Source organism: Dioscorea cayenensis, chromosome 14, assembly GCF_009730915.1.
Source record: "Dioscorea cayenensis subsp. rotundata cultivar TDr96_F1 chromosome 14, TDr96_F1_v2_PseudoChromosome.rev07_lg8_w22 25.fasta, whole genome shotgun sequence".
Taxonomy (NCBI): Eukaryota; Viridiplantae; Streptophyta; class Magnoliopsida; order Dioscoreales; family Dioscoreaceae; genus Dioscorea; species Dioscorea cayenensis.
In genome coordinates, this window is record NC_052484.1 from 10,961,382 (window position 1) to 10,986,259 (window position 24,878).

Sequence of the window (24,878 nt, forward strand, 5' to 3'; positions counted from 1 at the left end):
TCTCTTTCTTGCAATGTATGAGTTGATCAATCCCAAAGAGAAATGCTTGTTCCATTACCTTAGGGTTTGCTTCTTCTTCCATTTCAACTTGAAAGCAATATGTCTTCACCAAGCCTTCTTGCATCATTCCTTGCTCACAAACACACTGTCCATTGAAGTAATCCCCACTTTAGAAGAAAGGTTCTTCTTACATCCGCTCACTCTCTACATCATCATACCTATTCTGTCCTACTTCTTCATTGTCATTCACTACCACATCATTTCTAGAACGAACTTGAATTGCTTGCTCAAATTCTTGTTATTCCTTAGAGAGTGTGTCAAGTATCCCTCCTAATTGATGCTCAAGGTTTTTAAAGGAGGCTTCATGACATCTAAATGTAGTCTCGATATTTTGGACACGGACATGTGTCGCTTTGATAAGTGCTTGTGCGATAAGAATATGAAGTGTTCTTTACTTGTGTTGAGCATTACTTTTCTCGGGTTTTAACGCTAATATATGTGTATTTATGTTACTTTTATGCAGGTAGGGTTGTGAGGTCGAATATGAGAGAAATAAGCCAATGTGGGTCGTAATGCACCAATTTGGAGGAAATCTTGCTAAGATTCAAACTCGAAGACATAGCTTGGGTTCGAGATGCGGGAATGTGTGCCAACCTCCTCGTATTCGAGTTAGCACAACTATTTGGAGGGGTACAAGGGCAGTCACATTCAAACATTCCGACTTGTGTATATAGAACAAGATCTCCACCAACATGTCCATTATTGAAGAAGCAAAGTGATCCACGACGTAAATGTGTGCCCGTTCATGTTACCTCGATGAAAGCATAGATTCGGGAGTATTTTGGGCCGGTACTATAGTAGGGCACTGTAGCAAGAATATTGTACCAGTGCTGTTTACAGCCGCCCGAGAAAACATGAAAACAGAGAATCCACACAGGCGTGTGGAAATTCCACACGCCCGTGTGAAAAATCCACAGGGGCGCTCACACGGGCGTGTGAAATCCCGATTCCAGCCCTTTAAAAGCCGATTACAGCCCCGATTTCAGCATTCTTTTCTCCATCTTTTCCCCAACTTGAGAGAGGGCTGCGGCTAGGGTTTTGAGATGTATTGGCTAGGGCTTTGGAGAGATTCTACAGCTCTGACATCGCGCGCCATTTGGAAGAAGGTTAGTGAGAGAGCTTTCGTCGGCACCGATCCGACGAGGTGTATCCTAGGCCGGACAAAGGGACCCTTGCGACCAGTAGAGGACTCTCCACATGACCATCGCCATGACTAACGAGGGGGTTTTCTATGGATGCTTTGTTTTTAAATTTGATTTCATTGATTGTATCTAGCTTTATGGAGAGCTAAACCCCTAGTGGGTACTTGGGTATTTGTGAACCCTAGGATGTATTCGTTTCATTGAATCTCTTTATTATGCTTTCAATTAATTGATGTTTATCATGAGTTCTAATCTTGGAGACTTGATTGTATGTATACTCCCCTAGAGTGACACTAGGGTTGAGAGTTCTTGTTGGTAACTCTTGTGAGTGAGTGACACACCATGAGAGTTAGACAAAGCTAGATTGGAGAGGGTTGAGAGGGTGAGTCGAGAGGTAGCAGAGCGTCCCCTTTCCCTTCCGGTGTGATCTATCCTACCTCCACGTTCCAAGAGTTCTTTGCGGCCATATTAAAGTGAATGGGCTAAGGGATGACCTTCCGCTAGGGCTTAGTTACGAGTGCAACGGAGTGAAGCGTCTTTAAAAGGATTGGCAACCTAATATCCTCCAGTTGTCTGAGAGCACTTCTACATTGTTTCCCGATCTCATATCGCCTATTTGGAGGGATTTCGCTTGGTTTTCCGGCTGTTTTCAAAGCTTTTTCATCTCAACTTGACGGTAAGCCCTATTTTTGATTTCCTTCGCAAATTCATGATTTTCATTGATGAAACTAGTCAATAATGGTTCGTTTCTTCAATTAGATTGATTATTTATATTTAGAACAAAGTAAAAGCATTGTAATGCTCCATTTATTGAGTTTGAAGCGTGGCCGTGCATTTGTTCACGGCCCGTGGATCCACACGGGCGTGCGGAAATTCTGCACGACCATGTGGATTTCTGCAGCCATGTTTAATTAACTAGTTTGATCAATTCTCTTTCAAATTTTGCAGACTATGGCACCCAGGTCAAAGAAGCAAGATGATAAGCATCCGTGAGAGTCGTCTCCTGAGTACGAGAGCATGAGATTCACTATCCCCTAGCATCAGGCTTGTTTTGAGCGTCTGTCGAGACTTCGGTTCGGACTGACTTAGTTCTTGGACATGAATATATTAAGAGATTTACAGGAGGGGGACGAGTTCTCTGATGAGGTCGAGGATCTCGTTTCAGTGGGTGGTTGGAGGCAGTTATTGTCGATTAGAGAGCCAGCCATCCAGGAGCTTATACTGGAGATTCTGTCGACATTCGAGTTCAACAGATCCTATGCGAGATTCGACGACCTCGACGTAGTTCAGTTCAGAGCACTTGGACATCATTATAGTCTGAGTATCACTCAGTTTTCAGTTCAGCTCGGCTTGTATGAGGAGGCATTTACAGACACTAAGGAGTACTCTCAGTTACTGACAGATTATCCTGCAGCTCTGACCCGACAGAGAGCTTACAGAGCATTATGTGGTTAGGGTCAGTATGAGCCGGGGGTGTCCAAGGCCACGTGCCTTTCCCGACCTGCGTACTGATATCTACATGCCATCATGAGCAGGTCAGTGAATGGCCGTGGTGATAGCACTGGCGTTCTGAGCCGGCAGGAGCTTCTGTACTTGTATTCGATGATGCAGCGCACACCGATCCATCTAGGGCACATCATCGTTGAGTATATTCGACATCAGGGCCAGTATACCAGATTGGGAGTGATCTTCTCAGGTCCATTCATTACGAGATTAGCTCCGTGTATGGGTCTCTTGGGCGTGATTCGTGGGGCCGAGAAGACGAGTATACCTGCGCCCCTGAGCCTGGAGATGATGAAATTGATGGGCATGGTCCGTAGGGTTCAGACAGGGGTTTATGCACTGGTTCTACAGGTCCCAGAGATAACCGAGGAGGAGGGCAATGATGCCGAGGCTTCTCAGCTTGTCCCCTAGCCTCAATCAGCACCTATGGAGACTGAGGCCTCCGGTGACAGAGGACCCACCCCCCGTGTGCATGTTTTCACCATCTCGAGCCCAGGATCGCTTTGAGAGGCTTGAGAGCGCTATGGGGGTGATACGGACAGAGGTAGTAGAGACCCGAGCAGAGATTGCCGATATTAGGGCTGCACAGGCCACACAATATACAAAGTTCATGGCACTTTTTGACACATTACAGCAGATCTTAGAGTAAGACGTTGGCTCATCATTTGTCCTGCGGCCGAGGACTCCTCAGGCCCCCCGGTTTCTCCGACACCTCCATCCCCTATTCCGGCACCAGATGACCAGCCATGTACTTCATCACCAGCAGTAGCAGCAGTAGAGCCAGAGGACGACATCGATACTTGATTTTATTTTCCTCGTCTTTTACTTTCGCATTTTATTTTTGACTTGTATACTCAGAAAGCACTTTCCTTCTGAGTTTATTTTCGTTTTATATCTCGATTTGTATTCATTGTCTTATCTTTTATATACTTGAGTTATTTTTTTTTTTTATTGAGCTTCACTGAACCCCCTCGTGTATGCGTATAAATGGTCTTGTCATCATGGGAATTGAGACTTTGTCATGGGCACGACCAAGGTGTTTCGGCACTTGGCCGTGTGAGCTTCACAACCCATTAGAACAACACTCCCAAGGACTTAGCTCCATCAAATTCAACACTAAGAATCAGGGGAGTATTGTTTTGATTGCTTCTTCCACATCTGAATCCAATTGATTTACATTATGAATGAGCTTGCATGTGTACATTGGGGACAATGTACAACTTAAGTGTGTGTGTGTGTGGGGGGGAGTTTCATAGTGCACGCATCTCTTTTTATACTAGTTTTTGATTGATATACATGCTCACATAGCCAATGGCGGTTCACCTTAGTTGCATTGATTGTATTCTTGAGTTTAGGAGAATTTTTTTAACATTGAATGTTTTCATGCTCTAGTTTTCGCTTGAATTTCTAGGAATTTTTTTGCCCGATTGACACTTGTTGCACTACTCACTCTTTGAACTCTTTTGAAAACTCATGTTTGATGTATAAGGGACTAGTTATAGTTTTTTATTGTGTTAATTCTGAAAGAAAATGGAAAAATGAAAAGAAAGAACAAAATAGTTTTGTTGTTTAGTTGTGCTTGTTGGGTGGAAAGAGCTACCACCTATGATGTATGAAGCTACTCTCATAAGTTGGATACTAGTTATGCCCTAATGAGAGAAAGAGCTATCTCATAGGATATGTGAAAGCTACCACCCCGGTAGAAAGAGCTACCACCTCGAAAGTGTGAAAGCCACCTTAGCGGCCGCTTTGGAAAGGGCTACCTTAGAGGATGTGTGAAGCTACTATCCTTTTTGAATTTTTATCACCTTTTGTAGATAAATAAGTCCCTTGTACATAGAACTTGAGGAGTATACTTTGGGTTGACTTGAGTGAGTTCACACACTTTCACAATTTCGGGTTTGTCAACCTTTTTGATTCAAGTTTTTAGCTAGAGTATTGATTTTTCGTATTTAGTGTTGAAATTTCCCGTACTTGTAGAATGCACTCTTTGTATGCTTTGGTGAACCTAAGGCCAAGCACTTCCAATATTTCCTTTGTCTATGCTTTAATGTTTTAATTTTTTCTTGAGGACAAGCAAAAGCTTAAGTGTGGGGGAGTTTGATAAGTGCTTGTGTGATAAGAATACGAAGTGTTCTTTCCTTGTGTTGAGCATTACTTTTCTCGGGTTTTAAGCTAATATGGGTGTATTTATGTCACTTTCATGCAGGTAGGGTTGTGAGGCCAATTATGAGATAAAGAAGCCAATGTGGGTCGTAATGCACTAATTTGGAAGAAATCTTGCTAAGGTTCAAACGCGAAGACATAGGTCGGGTTCTAGATGCAGCAATGTGTGCCAACCTCCATGTACTCGAGTTAGCATAACTATTTGGAGGGGCACAAGGCAGTCACATTCAAGCATTCCGACTTCTGCATATAGAACAAGATCTCCACCAACATGTCCGTTATTAAAAAAGCAAGCCGATCCATGACGTAAATGTGTGCCGTTTGCGTTACCTCGATGAAAGTATGGATTCGGGAGTATTTCAGGCTGATACTATAGCAGGGTATTGTAGAAAACATTGTAGCAAAAATACCGCAGCAGCAATGTTTATAGCCGGCTGAGAAAATAGGAAAACAGAGAATACACACGGGCGTGTGGAAATTCCACACACCCGTGTGAAAAATCCACAGGGGCGCCCACATGGGTGTGTGGATTCCCGATTTCAGCCCTTTAAAAGCCGATTTCAGCCTCAATTTCAGCATTCTTTTCTCCATCTTTTCCCTAACTTGAGAGAGGGTGGCGGCTAGGGTTTTAAGAGGTATTGGCTAGGGCTTTGGAGAGGTTCTATGGCTCTGACATCATGCGCCGTTTGGAAGAAGGTTAGTGGGAGAGCTTTCGTCGGCATCGATTCAGTGAGGTGTATCCTAGGCCGGACAAAGGGACCCTTGCGACGAGTAGAGGACTCTCCATAAGACCATCGCCATGACTAACGAGGGGGTTTTCTATGGATGCTTTGTTTTTAAATTTGATTTCATTGATTGTATCTAGCTTTATGGAGAGCTAAACCCCTAGTGGGTACTTGGGTATTTGTGAACCCTAGGATGTATTCGTTTCATTGAATCTCTTTATTATGCTTTCAATTAATTGATGTTTATCATGAGTTCCAATCTTGGAGACTTGATTGTATGAATACTCCCCTAGAGTGACACTAGGGTTGAGAGTTCTTGTTGGTAACTCTTGTGAGTGAGTGACACACCATGAGAGTTAGACAAAGCTAGATTGGAGAGGGTTTAGAGGGTGAGTAGAGAGATAGCGGAGCGTCACCTTTCCCCTCCGGTGTGATCTATCCTACCTCCACATTCCAAGAGTTCTTTGCGGCCATAGTAGAGTAAATGGGCTAAGGGATGACCTTCCGCTGGGGCTTAGTTGCGATTGCAACGGAGTGAAGCGTTGAAGTAATTTTAGCATCTAGGGCTTAATTGTGGCTAGGGATCTTCCACCTGGACCAAAGGGTTAGGTCTATACATAGGAATAGGGTTTATCACTTGGAATCCCTAGAGCTCATTGCAATTCTATGTGAGTGCGAGGTTGAGAGGTTATTCAATCTCTCCTCCGGGACATGTATAGAGTTAGGCATGGTTGACCTTAGATTTGGGATCATGTAATTAAGGATTTCCATGACTCATTGTTGCAACAATTAGGAAGTATAATAGAGGGTTCTTGTACTTGAAACGATTGTTCTATGCGGATCAATATCCGGGTACCCCATTTTTATCGATTGCCTTACTTTCTCCTTTACTTGTGCTCTGTATCTTGTTGCTTTTATTTTCGTTATTTCATATTTTGCCACACTTATCACTATTCATCTTCCACATTAGTTAAGGAACAACTTAAGTGTCTTTATTCCCAACTCTTTGTGGATATGATACCCACTCATCTGGGAATATTACTTCGACACCCGTACGCTTGCGGTTTACACGCATATACGAACGTGTCAGCGGACATGTGGATTACTGTTGAGTGGATAGAATGTCTATGTTAGAGCTCAAGAGTATGGCAAGAGAAATGAACTTGCATGTGGAGGGGTGCAGCTTTTGGTAGTTTGACCTTGCAAGTAATAAACCAGGTCTGGGAGAAAAAAAGGCTGATCAAGAATCAATAGAAATGGCTTCAAGTGTTTGCGATACTAGGCACATTAATATTTATACCAAGGTTTGTAAGCTACTATCAGAAGAAGAAACTTTGGGAGTAATGAATGTTGCTTTGGAAGGAAATGTAGAACAAGTGGGGATGAAAAAAGCTAGCATGGATGGAAATTCTAGAATTGCAGAGAAAATTAGGATTGGAGAAGTGGATGCTTCAATGGAAGGAAATGCAGATCTAGTGGTTGTAGAAGAGGCTGTCATGTAAAAAACATATGAGTTTGAAGGGGAAATTGATGTTGATCTAGATAGACACATAGAAGAAGCAATAGAAGAAAATGATAACATTAAGGATGTAGCAGGTGGGAATGAATGATTGGGAGGGGAGGATGATGAAGAGAGTGAACTGCATGATTATGAATATAGCTTTAATAGTTAGGAAAAACAAGTGGATGTAGATGATGTGAGCATTCTTATGGCTACCATAGATCCACAAGGGGAGGTTATGGAAGTAGACAATGACGGTGAAGATGATGATGTCCATTCAGATTGTGGTGCATCAGAGGAACTACATTCAAATTCTAGCACAGGTGAAGAGGAAATAGATCCATACAAGCCTAAATATGCAGAATTTAATGAGGATTATGATATGAAGGATCCCCAGGTTAAGATTGGTATTAAATTCAGCTATTTCAAGCAGTTTAGGGAGGCAGTCAAGAACTACGGCATCAAAAATAGATGTGTGATGAATTCTAGACCTAATAATAAGAAAAGGTGCAAGGCTTACTACAAAAAAGGCTGCCCATTCTATCTTTGGGCTTCACCAATCGTGACAAATAGCAATATAATTCAAATAAAATAAGGTGTTCTGAGGCATGAATACAGTAGAGACCTCAACATCAAACACGTGAGTGCACACTTGATTGCCCACAACTACCTTGAACAATTTAGAGTGGACCCATCATGGAAACCTTCTGGGATAATTCAAGCTGTCAAGAGTAACCAAAATGTAGACATTAGCAGGCTTAAGTCTTGGAGGGCCAAATCTATTGCTTCAAGGTATTGTTTTGATCTTTTCTGTATGTTTTTTTTAGAACTTTTCATGCTGCAGTGTTATTATTTTATTTAATTTTAATGTGTCTTGGAATTTTGTATGATATAATGCAAACAGACTTCTTGATGCTGATGAGAAATATCAGATGAGTAGACTGTATGATTATAGGCTTGAATTGTTACGGACACACCCTGGATTAACAATCAAATTTAGATGTAGTGAGGGTAATTTTGAGGTCATGTAAATCTACCTAGCACCACTTAGAGCTGGTTTCAAAGTAGAATGCAGAAAAATGTTTTCCCTGGATTGGTACTTCTTGTAAGGTATGTATGGAGGGTAGCTGCTTCCAGCTGTTGGGATAGATGCAAATGATTACATCTATCCCATAGCATGGGTTGTGGTGGATAGAGAGAACCGGGAGAATTGGACCTGGTTCTTAGAACTTTTAGCTAGTAACTTGGAGATAAACAACAGTCAACACTGGGCTTTCATGAATGATAGACAAAAAGTAAACACTTTCACTTTCTTCTATATTTTTATTACTATGAAATCTCAAAGCTAAATTTATTTTTCCTGTCATTGTTGGACATTGTATACAGGGCCTTATACCTGCACTATATGATTTATTCCCTGACAGTGAACATATGTTTTGTGTTAGACATATTCACACAAACTTCAAAAACAGTTTTTAAGGAGAAGACTCTTAAGGACCAGCTATGGAGATGTGCTAGGTCTAGTTATATCCCAGCCTTTAACAAAGAAATGGAAATACTCAAAAGTATGTCTGCAGAAGGTTATGCATACATGAAAAATATAGATGCACATCACTGGAGTAGGGCATATTTCCAAGCAAATTTAAATGTGATATGTTGCTAAATAATTTGTGTAAGTGTTTCAATAGTCAGATACTTGAAGCTAGAACAAAGGGAATAATAACTATGAATAAAATGATTAGAACCAAATTAATGGTTAGAATACAAAAAAAGAGAGATGACATGAGAGGATGTAAAACCATGCATTGTCTTAGAATCATGAAAAAAATTAGAGAGAGCTAAGCAATTAAGTTGTTCTTGTCAACCCACATGGTCAGGAGGGGATAAGTATCAGGTTAATAGCAATAATGGTCAGTTTATAGTTGATACCAAAGATAGGACATGTACATGTAGAAGGTGGAAGTTAACCGGGATACCATGCAACCATGCAGTATCTGCCTAGTATTACAACAACAATAGCCCTGAGAACCAATTGGATGATTGCTACAAGGTTAGCACATTTTTAGCAACATACAACCATATCCTAAACCCAACACAAGACAAAGATTGTTGGCCTAAGAGCAACCAAGGCCCAATGTTTCCACGTTGTGTATAAGAAGAGAGGCAAGAAACCATTGTTTAGGAGGAGGGAGGCAGGCGAGGAGGAAATTGGTTTCACAAAAGGGAAGGATAGTAGAAAAGGAGTTAAAATGAAGCGTAGTATATGTGGTGTTCAAGGCCATAACAAGAGGTTCCATGGATTAAACAAGGTATTGGACTTCGTTATTAAATGTAATTCATTCAAATTGCTTATTGTTATTATTATTTTTTCTCCTTGAATGATGAGTTTGATTTTTACATGTGCACATAACAGATGGGGCAAGAGCAAGGAGGCAATGGACAACCAGATATGCAACACAGTCATGCAACAAATGAGGTAAATACCTACCAAATTAATAAACCCTATAATTTTAGACCTAATTAAGGATGTGATTCAATCTTACATGTGCACCTCATATAGGGACATGACCAACATGGCAGTAGAGAACTAAATGGACAATGCAATCAACAACCAAATGAGGTAAATACCATTTACTAGATTTAATGTATGCAACATAAGTGTAAATACCATTTGCAAAGGCAAATTAATCAGTTAGCTAGCTTGTACTTAATTGAGTTTGTCCTCTGGATTGATGGAAATGAATATTAAGATTAACTACATAAGTTTAAAATTTTCATACTTGTTGGTATTAATTTGCTATACTTTCTATTAATTTGTCAAGATTAGCAGGGCAATAACAATGGCTCCATGGAAGAATTGGCTCCTCAGGATCTAGTGGGGAACATAGTGTTTGAAAATGAGCAATCACAACGCATGTCACAGGTTTGCCCAATGTGTGGTACATAATAATTTTTTTTATGGATTGATCAATTGAAGTAACTAGATTGTAAGTGTTAAATTTTGTATGCACAAAGAAATGACAAGAATTGGCTTTTAAGCAATAAATTTTGATGCACATAACAATAGGCATAATTGTCTTTTTAGTATTAAATATCTTATACACATATCATTATACAAAAATGGCTAGAACAAGATAATTTTTTTTTAATGTACAGAACAATAGGATCAATATACACAATAGGAACAAACGGCTTCTTTATGCATGGAAGAATATGCAAACTTAAGCACTAAGGAATTAAATTTACTTGTTCTACAAATCATTGATACTCATGAGCATGCTCTCCATATACCTCTAGCTGGAGAAGGAACTATGATAAATAGGGCAAGAAAGAACAATAGAGGAGGAAATGCTAAAGGCAAAAGGGAAAGAAATTCCAAAGGCACAATTGAAGGAAATACTAAAGAAGCAACTAAAAACAATGAACCTACAAAGGAATCAAATGCAGGGGACATGTTTGCGGAGCAACATCCAAAGAAAAAACCCCAAACAAAGCCCCCATCTGCTGCTATGAAGAAAAGGAAAATATGGGTTCCAGCAGGGGATGCAAGTGGTTTTGCATCCATTGCCCATAACAAGAATGCTTAGATGCATGAATTATTTCTTTAAAGCTCTGGAAAAACGTTGGCATGTTCTAATGAGTATATGTTTTGAAAAATACTAATTACGTAATAGTTTCTTATTTATTCACAATTTTTATAAAAATACCGATCTTTACAAATGGACATAGGTACATGTGTATGGTGTTAACAACTCTCAATGAACAATATTATGTTGCAAATTACTAAAGTGGTGATTGTAATATTTTGTGATGTCATGCAAGTTTCCAGATAAAAACATCATAGATGTAAATTTCTAGTGCCATTTAAATGTGAAAATTGTAATATTTCTAGTGTCATTTCTAATACAAATTATAGTACTATTTAAATTTATAATGGGTGTAAATTCCATTATTATGTTGCACATGTTCATTATTATCTTGATTATGATGGGGTGTAAATTTATACACAATTTCTTCCAAAGGACTACCTCATTTTTTATTTATTTATGTGTATTATAGTGATATTTTTTTTTTTGTAAATCAACTTTGGAAAACATTGCATTCATTCACCATTTCAAGGGAAATAACTCCAAAGATTTAAAAATAAATAAATGAAACTTTGCAAAAACAAATATTTGAAATCATTCAAAGAACAATATCTTTAACCACTATGCAAATGTTTACTCGACATTAACAAGTTCAATTCTTTTTTCTCTTCTTCCCAAAATAACATTACAGGAAAAAAAAAACAAATTAAAACTCTGCAACCCGCTTTCCTTTTGTCAAGAAATCATTCACCAAAAAAAAAAAACTTTACAACCCAACCATGGTGATGTTGTACATCTAGAGGATGTGCTGCCATGATGTCCAGTCGACAACGACGTTTGTTTCTGCGATCTTCGAGAACAGGGGCGGTGGAGAAGAAACCCTAGCTAATTGGAATGGTGGCGGTGACGGCTAGCGGATGAAAAAAGGGGGCGCGGTTTTCTCTCCCACGGAGTGCTCATGCTTGTTTAATGGATGATGACGTGGTAGGTGATTGGCGCTGACATGGATTATGAAGCCCTTGTTTTTTACAAGTAAGCAAACCATGTGACATGTCAGATGCCAAGCTGTAAGTTTGGCACACACGTCAGCATTTCATGGCTGAAAATCATCGGGTACCCACCCGGTGATACAAAATTAATGTAAGGTACCCAAAAAGATACAAATCAAAGTTTGATGCTCAAAGTGATATTTGGGCATAGTACGGTACCCACCCGAAAAAAATTACCCCCCTTTTCATAGTTCGGATCGATGAGAATCCATCCTCCCTCTTAGCCAATCTCATTATTCTACCTCATCGACGGCAACGGCGACGGTGACACTGGCTCCTCCTCGTTGACTGCGGTAACTCTGGTAATGCTCTCTTTTATCTCTTTGTTTCTAGGGTTTTGATCACATCAGTTGATGTGGAATGATTCACCATTATGCATTAACGATTGGTCGCCTTATCAGATCTGGAGTGTGATTTGCATGCTGATTAAATTTTCTTGGATTAGATCTTGGAAGGGGAGCACATAAATTGCTCGTTTGTGAGATTAAATGAGAAATGAGAATTAAGAATGTAGTAGAATCCTGGTTTTAGGGCGTTGGAAGTTTTGGCAATGAGTAATTCAGAATAAGAGGAGTTTGGAAGCATTTTCTTAAGCAATAAATTCGAATCGTTTGTCTAGATAGGGGCTTCAAGAAACAAAACTAATCTGCTGATTTTGAATCCATTTTTTTGTTAAACCAATGAGCCAAAGGTGTTCATTTGTGATCACTATTTATCATATTGGATTCATGTCATGACAAAATAGTGAGATAAGTTAAAGAGATATCTAGTCTAGCTAGAGTCAGGTGTATCAAATATATACATATATATATATATATATATATATATATGTATGTATGTATGTATGTATGTATGCTTCATGATCTATGTTTAGAATGCTGATAAAAATTCAGCCAGCATAGTCTAAGAGGAAGCTTGAGCTATGGATTTAAGTTTAGTATGTTGTATTATTTCACCTTTTCTTTGATCATTGACTGGTGAAGGAGTTTCTAGCTTTGAATGATCATGGGTTATGCTCAACTTTTTATTGGTCCTACTGGTAGTGGCAAGGTAATTGATTTTATTATAATGATAGCTTGGGAAATTTGTAATCTTTGTAGTTCAGATGGATAGGGTGACTAATAAATTATTGGTTTTGTTGTAATCAACTTATAGCTCTAGCTTGTATCAACACTATGATACTATTCGGAGGACCATGCACGTTTTTAATCTTGATCCTGCTGCAAATTTTGATAATCTGGTTGCTATGGGTAATATTGTCTTCTGAGCATGTTCTTGGTGTTTTCCCCCTTGTTCTCCATATGTTTATATGAGTTTTATATGATATTCCGATGTTTTGTGCACCTATAAGGGAACTTATTTCCTTGGATGATGTTATGAAGGAACTTGGTCTGGGCCCTAATGGTGGCCTTATTTACTGCATGGAGTATCCTTTTAGTGTAATCTATATTTTTTTTCGGATTAAATAATGTAAACGGTTATACATGGACTGTTCTAGTTGTATGTTTGATCCTTCATATTTGAAACTTTAGCAATAATATTTTTTTTTCCTCTACTCATATTAATTATAGAGTTGGGTTGAAATCTTATTTTCATTATTGAGATTTATGATAATTGGTGTAATCATAGATATCTGATTAGATTGCATAGTTGTTTGTTACATTGGATTCCTTACAACATCTCTAGGAATCTTGAAGTGAATCTTGATGATTTGTTGGTAGAAGAACTGGATAACTATTTGGATGATGACTATCTTGTTTTTTTATTGACCAGGTTATTTTCTTAATATTCCTATGTTTTAAACATTTTATTACTTATGGACCTATTATTGCATTGTGTTAATGACAATTGGGTGAAATTTTTCAGTGATCACATATAAAACTTCATACATTATCATCCTTGTATGTTTTGAGTTTCCAATTTGTGCTTCTTCAATTGAATTTATGTAATATGTTTAATCCTCTATTAGATTATTGTAGATCTTGTGGTTCACAAGGTTTCTTATTGGAAATATAATATGATTTTAAACTAGTAAGCTTACTTTGGACCATGCAAGTGTATGTACCTTGCACTTACCTTTCTACATTTACTTTATTAGTTATTTTCTTGTATCCTTTAAAGTTGGGGCTAATGTTTATTTTCTTATTGTTTGGCAAGGTTATTCCAAAGTCTTTGATGTGAAGACATGTGAGTTTCAGATAGAATTAGTCTTAGATTTTATTTTACTAATCTAATAGACCATACTAATTGCTTTTTACTCATTGTTTCATCCATCACAAGAGTGCACTACAAGCAATAATAGAGTATATTTTGCTTTAATCTATATGAACCATAGAAAAATTCTTCAATGCAACTTGTTACTTAATCCATTGTATCATCATCATCATCATCATTATCATCTTACTGACATATTACAATATTCTTTTCTTTTGATAATATTTTCCCATGTTCAATTTTCGTCCAATGTAGGGATTTGGATCTGGCTGAAAACTATGAACCATTTGAAGCATTGCTAACCACTGCTAAATATGGATGCCTAATTACTAACATCTTAAGCAAAGAATTTGGGCATCATTTTGAACTTATCTTTTGCACTTATTATATATAGTGTGAACTTGATGGTATATGTCTACAAAGTGTTGTCTAAAAGTTCTAACATCAGGTGGAGACTACCAACATGAACACTACAACAATCTATATCTATAGCTACAAATTCATAGCCACAAAATATATTTTTGTAGCTAAAACATTACAATAGTTATAGACAAAGTCATTTGTAGCTATCTATAATTTAATTAGTTTGTTTTAGTTACAATGATCATTAATTCATAGCAAATAGATTATTTTTGTTTTGATATCTTGATTTTGTGGCAATAACTAATTTTCTAGCCACTATTTTTTAGCCACAGTAATATACAATAGTAAAATAATTTATTTAGTTACAAATAGTAGTTTCTTGTGGCAATAATGATTTTAAAATTTAGATACTAGCCACATTAAGATAATAGTGGCTATTATCAATATGCAACTACAAACATTAAATACATATAGCAAATTTTAATTTTAAAATTTAATTTGTTATGAGTATAGCTTTTATAGCTATAGTTGATAATATATATCCTATAGCTAAATATATACATATTAAAGAGCCACAAGAAAAAGTGACACTGTGGTAAAAGCATGAATGCATGGTACAATTTAAATTGTTATTATAAATTAATTCTTATATTATATCAACTCCTTTTATATAGAAAAATATAGAAATAATAAATCTAAAATTCTTTATATAATTAATAGACTACATGAAAAAATTATCAAAATAAATTAAAATCTAAAAAAAATTGCAATGAAAGAGAAAATCCTCATCAAATATATATTATATAAAATTTCTATGAACATTATTAATTTTTTCTTAAGCTTTAAAATATTGTTTTTAATATATTTGTAATAGAATCTTGAATTATTACCAACGGAATTTTTTACTATCACCAACGGAATATAGTAATATCACCTACTGAATTGTTGGATTATTACCAACGGAATTTGGTATTATCACCAACAGAATTTTGTATTTTTACAAACAAAATAGAGCACCTTTACCAACGGAATAGTTTACTATCACCGACGGAATTTTTGTATTATCACCAACGAAATTTCTTATTATCACCCACAAAATTTAATATTATCACCAACGGAATTTTTGGATTATTAGCAACGGAATTTGATACTATCACCAACGGAATATTGTATCATCACCAATGGAATGTTTGACTATCACCAACAAAATTTTTGGGTTATTACCTATGGAATTTGATGTTATCACCAACTGAATTTCATATTATTACCAACAGAATTGAGCTCTATTACTAACGGAATTGTTTACTATCACTAATGGAGTTCTTGTATTTTCACCAACGGAATTTCTTATTATCACCCACGAAATTTAGTATTATCACCCACGCAATTTTTATATTATCACCAACGGAATATCACTAACGGAATATTGTATTATCACCAACAGAATTTTTGGATTATCACCAAATTTTGTTTTAAATTATATTTAATTATATTTAAAATTATAAATTAAATATATTAAAAATTTATAAATATTTGCAAGAATTGTAAATATCTTATTTATAAATAATTTTCACTCATATATTTTTATTAAAATTGTTTTTACATTATTTTAAAATATATACATTTGACCTGAGTTTAAAAGAGAAAAAACCAAAATCCTTGAACATATATATTCCATTTTGTGAAAGTATATATTTAATATGAATGTCATAGTAATATATTATTTGAAATTTATATTTTTATTATTTATTTTAAAAGTTCATTGATTGCTTTATTTAATAATAAATTTCTTACTTATAAATTTACTCTTGTGTTATTAGTTCAAAGACAGTTATGCTTAAAGATTATGTGTTTTGATGTATGTCATTATATGTTAATGATGAGGGGCATCTTAGATAACTTGGGGCCTAAAGCGGAATTTTAGAATAAATCCTCTAATTTATTTGATAAAAATTAAATTTTATTTAGAATTTATTTTAATAAATACTTGTTTGTCTTTTTCCATTACTAAACTTGCGATGAAGAGATATATTTAAAATTTGTGAGCAAAACTCATAAAAATAAAATGTAACAATATAAAAAAACTACAAAAAAACTCTTATCAATAATTTAAAAAAATGAATATTATATTAATTTTGGCAAAAATAAATGCACGAGAAAAGTAAATTGGATCAAAAATAGAATTATGAAAGTTTGTTAGGGAATATATGAGATTGATTAAGTATCAAAATAAAAATATTTAATATGTTATTTTAAATTTTAAAAGTTAGCTAAGATTATATAACGATTAAAATATTTTTGTATTACTATAATTATTGGGAGCCTTTCAAAATTTCAAGTTTTTAAAAATATTATTAAAAATTCCAAAGATGAGGCCTTAAAATTAAGATTATTATTAAAAAAAAGCTAAAGATGAGGTTTTAAAATCAAAGTTATTATTAAAAAAATTTTAAAAATGAGGCCTTAAAAAATATTGAGGCCTAAAGCAATTGTTTCATTGGCCTTACATTGAGCCACCCATATTAATGATATGGAATTCAGTGACTATCATTTATTTAATTAATTACATGTTATATCAATTAATTAAAATTAAAAACTTACAAAAAATTAATTAAAATATTATATATATTTTTACAATTATAAATCAGAATAACATCAACTCAAAGGTAAGGTCAATGAAGCAATTAGCCCATTATTTTTTTAAAATCCTCATCTTTAGATTTATTTTAATAACAATTTTAAAAAATCAAATTTTGAAAGAGCATTATATAATTATCATAATAAAAAAAATATTTTAATTTAATATTTAATCAATGTAATTTAATCTTAGTTAATTTTTAAATTTTAAAATAATATAGTAAGATATTAGATATTTTATTTATTTTATGCAATATCGTATTTATTTGTTTTATTTTATTTTATTTCGTATAATTAAAAAAATAATATGAATACAATTTATAGTGTTAATTTAAAATTTTGTATATTTATTATAATTATATTAGATTTGTAATGAAGGATTAAATGATAAAAACTGATTAAAAAAACTAACTAAGCCCTAATATTTTTTTTATAATTAGGGCTACGCCCTTTTTTATTTCTCCTTCTTCAACATCAACTCAAAGGTAAGGTCAATGAAGCAATTAATTTAGCCCTTTATTTTTTAAATAATAATAATTTTAAAACTCAAATTTTTGAAAGACCATTAATATATAATTATCATAATATAAAAATATTTTAATTTAATATTTAATCAATGTAATTTAATCTTAGTTAATTTTTAAATTTTAAGATAATATAGTAAAATATTAGATATGTTATTTATATTATTCAATTTCATATTTATTTATTTATTTTATTTCATATAATTAAAAAAAATAATATGAATGCAATTTATAGTGTTAATTTAAAATTTCGTATATTTATTATAATTATATTAGATTTGTAATGAAGGATTAAATGATAAAAACTCATTAAAAAAAAGCTAATTAAGCCCTAATAATTTTTTTTATAATTAGGGTTATTCCCTTTTTTCTCCTTCTTCAACATCAACTCAAATGTAAGATCAATGATGCAAGTACTTTAGCCCTTTATTTTTTAAAATCCTCATTTTTTGATTTATTTTAATAATAATTTTAAAATCTCAAATTTTGAAAGGCCATTAATATATAATTATCATAATACAAAAATATTTTAATTTAATATTTAACCAATGTAATTTAATCTTAGTTAATTTTTAAATTTTAAATAAAAAAGTAAGATATTAGATATTTTATTAATTTTATGCAATACCGTATTTGTTTATTTTATTTTATTTTATATAATTATAAAAAAATAATATGAATGGAATTTATAGTGTTAATTTAAAATTTCGTATATTTATTATAATTATATTAGACTTGTAATGAAATGATAAAAACTCATTAAAAAAAAAACTAACTAAGCCCTAATATTTTTTTTATAATTAGGGCTACTCCCTTTTTTTCTCCTACTTCAACATCAACTCAAAGGTAAGGTCAATGAAGCAATTACTTTTAGCTCTTTTACTTTTTTAAAAATCCTCATCTTTTAGATTTATTTTTAATAATAATTTTAAAAAGCTCAAATTTTGAAAGACCATCAATATATAATTATCATAATACAAAAAAATATTTTTAATTTAATGTTTTAATCAATGTAATTTAATCTTAGTTAATTTTTAAAAATTTTTAAAAATAATATAGTAAGATATTAGATATTTTTATGTATTTTTATGCAATACCGTGATTTATTTATTTTTATTTTTATTTTTGTATAATTATAAAAAAAATAATATGAATGCAATTTGCACTGTCAATTTAAAACTTCGTATATTTATTATAATTATATAATATTTGTAATGAATGATTAAATGATAAAAACTCATTAAAAAAAAAATAAGCCCTAATTTTTTTTATAATTAGGGCTACTCCTTTTTTTTCTCCTTTTTCAACATCAATTCAAAGGTAAGGTCAATGAAGCAATTACTTTAGCCTTTATTGTTTAAAATCCTCATCTTTAGATTTATTTTGATAATAATTTTAAAAACTCGAATTTTGAAAGACCATGAATATATAATTATCATAATACAAAAATGTTTTAATTTAATATTTAATCAATGTAATTTAATCTTAGTTAATTTTAAAATTTTAAAATAATATAGTAAGATATTAGATATTTTATTTATTTTATGCAATATAGTATTTATTTATTTTATATTATTTCGTATATTTATTATAATTATATTAGATTTGTAATGAAGGATTAAATGATAAAAAAAAACTAAGCCCTATTCGTTTTTATAATTTGGGATACTCCCTTTTTTTCTCCTTCTCCTTTTCCTTCCCTTTCTCCCTCCTGCCTTCATCGCCCCTCACTATGCTCTCGCTCCACAACGGAGAGGTTTATTAGTGTCGACACCGCCCCCGGATCGCACTAGGAGAGGTTCACCAACGCTGGGACGACGGGACAATAGCTTTAGGAGGAGGGTCAATAACAGCAGCCGTGCAATAAATTTAATCTGTAACAATTTGATTGTGTATGGTGGTGGATCTGCTAAGATATCCTGTTCAATTATCATTGAATCTATAGCAGATAGATATCCTGGTGTTGAGCAGGTGAGTGGGCTTTGTATATTTCAGAGTATATATTAAACATTGGCACCTCATGGTTTATTGTTCTTTTTCAGTATGCCATTAGGTCCTTTGTTGATGCACTATATTCAATTCCATTAGGTCTTGTTGAGAATAGTGATCTTCAGCCTATTGACACATTGGCAGCCGTTGAGATGCTCAATTTTTCCTTTATAAAATGTAGTTTTATTCTATATGAACTAGTGCTTGTTGTGATGCTCATTGCTTCCCATAAGGTGCTTTCCACTTTAGCCTACAAACTTGACATTGTATGCCGAACATTAACTTGAAGAATGGCATCCTATTGAATATCGGTTAAGACTTGGATGACATATGATTATTAGATGACATCATCGATGCAAATCAACACTTTCGTGTCTACATCTTCATGTGTGGTCATATCGTTTGTAGCATATCTTCTAATTTCAGTTTTCTCAATATGCTTATCTATAATTTGATTCAGGAGAACAATTAATCTATACTTAGGTAATGGTTATGCCCATTCAATTCTGTGGATTTTGAGCAATGGTTGAGTAACACCCAGAGGGACCTTTTGCTAAACTCTTGAACTCTAAGTTCTAACAGCATCTATGACAATCTAATGTTTCTAGAGTTTTACTTAATATAATAATTTAGGATTATTTGTTTTGTAAATTGTTGAATGATCAAATAGTTTTCCTTAATCTAATGTTTCTATAGTTTTACTTAATCTAATAATTTAGGATTATTTTTTTATTTATTGTTTTGTGATCAAATTATTTTCCTTAATCTAATGTTACTAGAGTTTTACTTAATCTAATAATTTAGGATTATTTTTTTGTGAATTTTTGAATGATCAAATAGTTTTCCTTAATCTAATGTTTCTAGAGTTTTACTTAATCTAATAATTTAGGATTAATTTTTTTATTTATTGTTTTGTGATCAAATTATTTTCCTTAATCTAATGTTACTAGAGTTTTACTTAATCTAATAATTTAGGATTATTTTTTTGTGAATTTGTTTGAATGATCAAATAGTTTTTCCCTTAATCTAATGTTTCCTAGAGTTTTTAAGCATGATCTTCTTAATTTAATTACTATGTTCGTATTTTAGTTCAAAACTCATGGCCCGAACCCGTAAAAGTAACATATCTTCTTATAACATTATAAAATTATATTTGTTTGTTTCTTTTTTTAATGATAAGAAATTTGAAAAACACACTTATATTTAGTGTTAAGGTGCCTTTTATTTGTTGAAGCTACGGTTTTTTTATGCAATAATATATACGGATAATGTCTCGACACTATTTTTCAACAAGTTATATGTTATGATGATTGATGTTCCTTGCTGAGTTACTATTATCAAAGTAGTAGTTGTATTAACAAATGACAGTGCCTACTAATTGACATGCATGTTTGTTTTCATAAGTGAGTTCTTATTGCATTATTCTTTTTTCTGTTCTAATTGTGAATCATGTGTTATTATATTAGGTCTATGATGTAGGCTTTATTTTGGTGGTTCTATGGTGTTTTCATTCTTGTTTGGTTTTCCAATTCTTCATATGTTTATCTTGGTAACAAATGATATCTTCTTAAAAAAGAAACAAAATTACTATGAATTCTTATTAAATCCTATCCTACAAAAAGTTATATAAAAAAAAACTTTGAATCCCAAGTCAAATAATATTAAAAGACCCATTTTTAAAAATTAAAAATTTTAGAACCTTACTTTTATCTCTTTATATTTTTTATGTTTTTAGGTAATTTATTTGGCTCGTTGTTAATGAAAATATATAAAAATATCTACCTAAGAGTAAATTTTTCAAATGACCAAATTAATTTTACTATTTCTCTTGTTACTTATTATTTTGAAGAAGAAGAAGAGTGGATTTCTTTATTTTCAAGCCCGACCCATTAATTACAATGTTAACATTCTTCAGTGGCAGGCCGTTTTACAGTTGTACTGCTAGTCGGCCCATTATGAAATAATCTTAATCTTATTTGAAGTACAAATGTACAATCATTTATTGTAATAACTTTATGTACATTATTTTGTGATATAATGGATTTTGTTTTTATTAACGCACAAAAAAATGATTAGCCTCATTACACATATGTAAATGATAATTAATTAATTAAGGTTTTCAATACATTGATTAGCCTCTTTCTAAGTGATTTCTTTATAATATTTATGCAATTATGAATGAGTTTTATTCTTTCTTTGTTGTTGGTTTTAAGAAATCATGTCTAAAGGGAAAACTTCGAATAAATCAAAAGGTAAGAAAAGGGTTGGAGATGGAGTAATTAAAGAGCCTCCAAGTGCAGCAGCGTGGGAACCATGGTTTAAACCTACTATATCACATCCGCAAAGTCCACCTTTGATGAACTCTTGGGACGACTCACAAGCTCCATTAACAGAGGTACCAGAAACCCAAAATCCACATATTAGGAATGAAGCAATTGAGGATGCGATCACCCAAGATGTAGAAACAAGGAAACGTTCAAGAGGTCCAAATAAAGTAATGCCTACACCAATAAATCCTAATAATCGAGTCCTTATTGTCACTTTACATGATGAGTATGTACATTTGCAATTCATCTTATTTTATACTAAATCAAATTTTTAATTAATATAAACTAATGTTTCTTTGTCTTCTTATGATAGGAAATTTATTGAACCTAAAGTTGTTAAGACAATTACAAAATGTATACAACTTAACTTCAATGATGCATGGCCAACATGGAAACAAACACCTAATGGTATCAAAGAGGATATGTGGGCAAAATTTCAAGTGTGTGTTTGTTTTAATTTCCTATATACCTTTAAACTTATGTAGTACACAATATATATGCGTTTCAAGAATATGGAGTTTGTGTTGTATTATTTATGGATTAATGACTCTTATTGTCATTTGTCTTGTTGATAAACATGAACCTCACCATCTTATCTCTTTGGTAAAAAAAAAGCATGCCATATATATATATATATATATATATATATATATATATGATTTTTGTATGAGATTTACATTAATGATTTGTTCATAGTATATGCATGTAGTTTGTATCAACATTTTGTTGAAAACAAGAAAGATATTGTCTTTGGTAGATTAATTGGTTATGCAATACTTGTTTTTACTTTTTGAAGTATGACTAACTTCTATTTCTTGCAAATAGTTTAATACTATTATAGTTTGAACATATTGTCCTATTCTTATTTATTGAGTGTGGTATTGGTAACATTTGGTTTATATATTTTAATAGGAACAATTTGTATGGCCCATAGAAAAAAATAAATGTTGTACGAAAAATATGGGACACTACATGCAAAGAGCAATTTAAAGGAATGATGGAAGAAGAAAAGAGTCAAGCAAAGAAGCATTTTGGAGTGAGTGACATTGCACATTGTAAAGGCTATAATGAAGGTTGGATAAGAGTTGATATTTGGCATTGTTAAATTGACAATGTTTGGAATAGTAAAACATGGAAAAATCGATCTCAAAAGGCCAAGCAAAATAGGCACACAGAAAAAAATGGAAGTATTATCAAACATACTGGTGTTCGATTCCTTTTTTGCTTCATGCGGAGAGGATGGTATATATGATCTATATTGCTTTATAATTGTTGTTTTCAAGATTGTATATCTTTTTCACTAGGTTTACATTTTTTTTAATTATATGCCCATTAGTAATTTATTCTATATCTAGTGTAGGCAACCCAATTAAATCAGAAGCCAACATATGCAGAAGTGTTTAATCGCACACACAAGGGTGACAAGGGTCGTGGTGATTATGTTGATAATAAATCTAAATCTGTGAGTGTAAGTAAATTTGTTTCATAATTATATTCTAATTATTAATATACAAAATTTTTTTCTAATGCATTAATAATTCTTTTATTATCTTAACCATGCCACTTATAAGAATTTTATGTTTTTGTAGGAATCTTATACTTCTTCAATAAGCCAAAAATATGGTGTCGATGAATCTTCTCATCCTGAATTTGACCCACAAGCTTGGTATGATGCAATTGGAGGAATGGATACTACGCGTACACATGTGTATGGATTTGGGACCACGCCACGTTGAAAAAATTTAATTTCTCCTCCTATTAGTATTGGGGAAAGCTACTATTCATCGGATTGTAGTCCACTAATTGAAACTCCATGTCCTTCCACCGAAGTTGATAATCTACGGGAAGAAGTAGTGACTATGAAGAATAAACTACAAAGTTTGGAGGATTCTCATAATGAAATCAAGACATTTTTGTATCGCATTACTGAGATGTTAAATCCTGCAACATTTTGTAGGAATGCTGGATTTTCTCAAATTGGAATGAATAACAAAGACCATGAAGATGAAACCACCGATTGTCAAGATTGAATGTTTGAGATTTAGATTAAACACTTCTGCATATGTTGGCTTCCGATTTAATTGAGTTGCCTACACATAGATATAGAATAAATTACTAATGGGCATATAATTAAAAAAATGTAAACCTTGTGAAAAAGATATACAATCTTGAAAACAACAATTATAAAGCAATATAGAACATATATACCATCCTCTCCGCATGAAGCAAAAAAGGAATCGAACACCAGTATGTTAGATAATACTTCCACTTTTTTCTGTGTGCCTATTTTGCTTGGCTTTTTGAGATCGATTTTTTCCATGTTTTACTATTCCAAACATTGTCAATTTAACAATGCCAAATATCAACTCTTATCCAACCTTCATTATAGCCTTTACAATGTGCAATGTCACTCACTCCAAAATGCCTCTTTGCTCAACTCTTTTCTTCTTCAATCATTCCTTTGAATTGCTCTTTGCATGTAGTGTCCCATATTTTTCGTACAACATTTATTTTTTCTATGGGCCATACAAATTGTTCCTATTAAAATATATAAACCAAATGTTACCAATACCACACTCAATAAATAAGAATAGGACAATATGTTCAAACTATAACAGTATTAAACTATTTGCAAGAAATAGAAATTAGTCATACTTCAAAAAGTAAAAACAAGTATTGCATAACCAATTAATCTACCAAAGACAATATCTTTGTTGTTTTCAACAAAATGTTGATAAAAACTACATACATATGCTATGAACAAATCATTGATGTAAATCTCATACAAAAATCAAATATATATATATATATATATATGGCATGCTTGTTTTTTACCAAAGAGATAAGATGGTGAGGTTCATGTTTATCAACAAGACAAATGACAATAAGAGTCATTAATCCATAAATAATACAACACAAACTCCATATTCTTGAAACGCATATATATTGTGTACTACATAAGTTTAAAGGTATATAGGAAATTAAAGCAAACACACCTGAAATTTTGCCCACATATCCTCTTTGATACCATTAGGTGTTTGTTTCCATGTTGGTCATGCATCATTGAAGTTAAGTTGTATACATTTTGTAA

General features: G+C 33.0%; 1 protein-coding gene across 1 annotated transcript; it reads left to right on the top strand.

The window, feature by feature from the left end:
• The first annotated feature begins 12,738 nt into the window (after positions 1-12,738).
• LOC120276117 (GPN-loop GTPase 3-like) lies at positions 12,739-23,817 on the top strand. The gene is made up of 9 exons (XM_039282849.1): positions 12,739-12,781; positions 12,876-12,983; positions 13,048-13,159; positions 13,420-13,489; positions 19,386-19,442; positions 19,514-19,693; positions 23,148-23,255; positions 23,377-23,453; positions 23,745-23,817. Exons 1-9 carry the CDS (start codon positions 12,739-12,741, stop codon positions 23,815-23,817), a joined length of 828 nt encoding a protein of 275 aa, XP_039138783.1.
• The last annotated feature ends 1,061 nt before the right edge of the window (positions 23,818-24,878 follow it).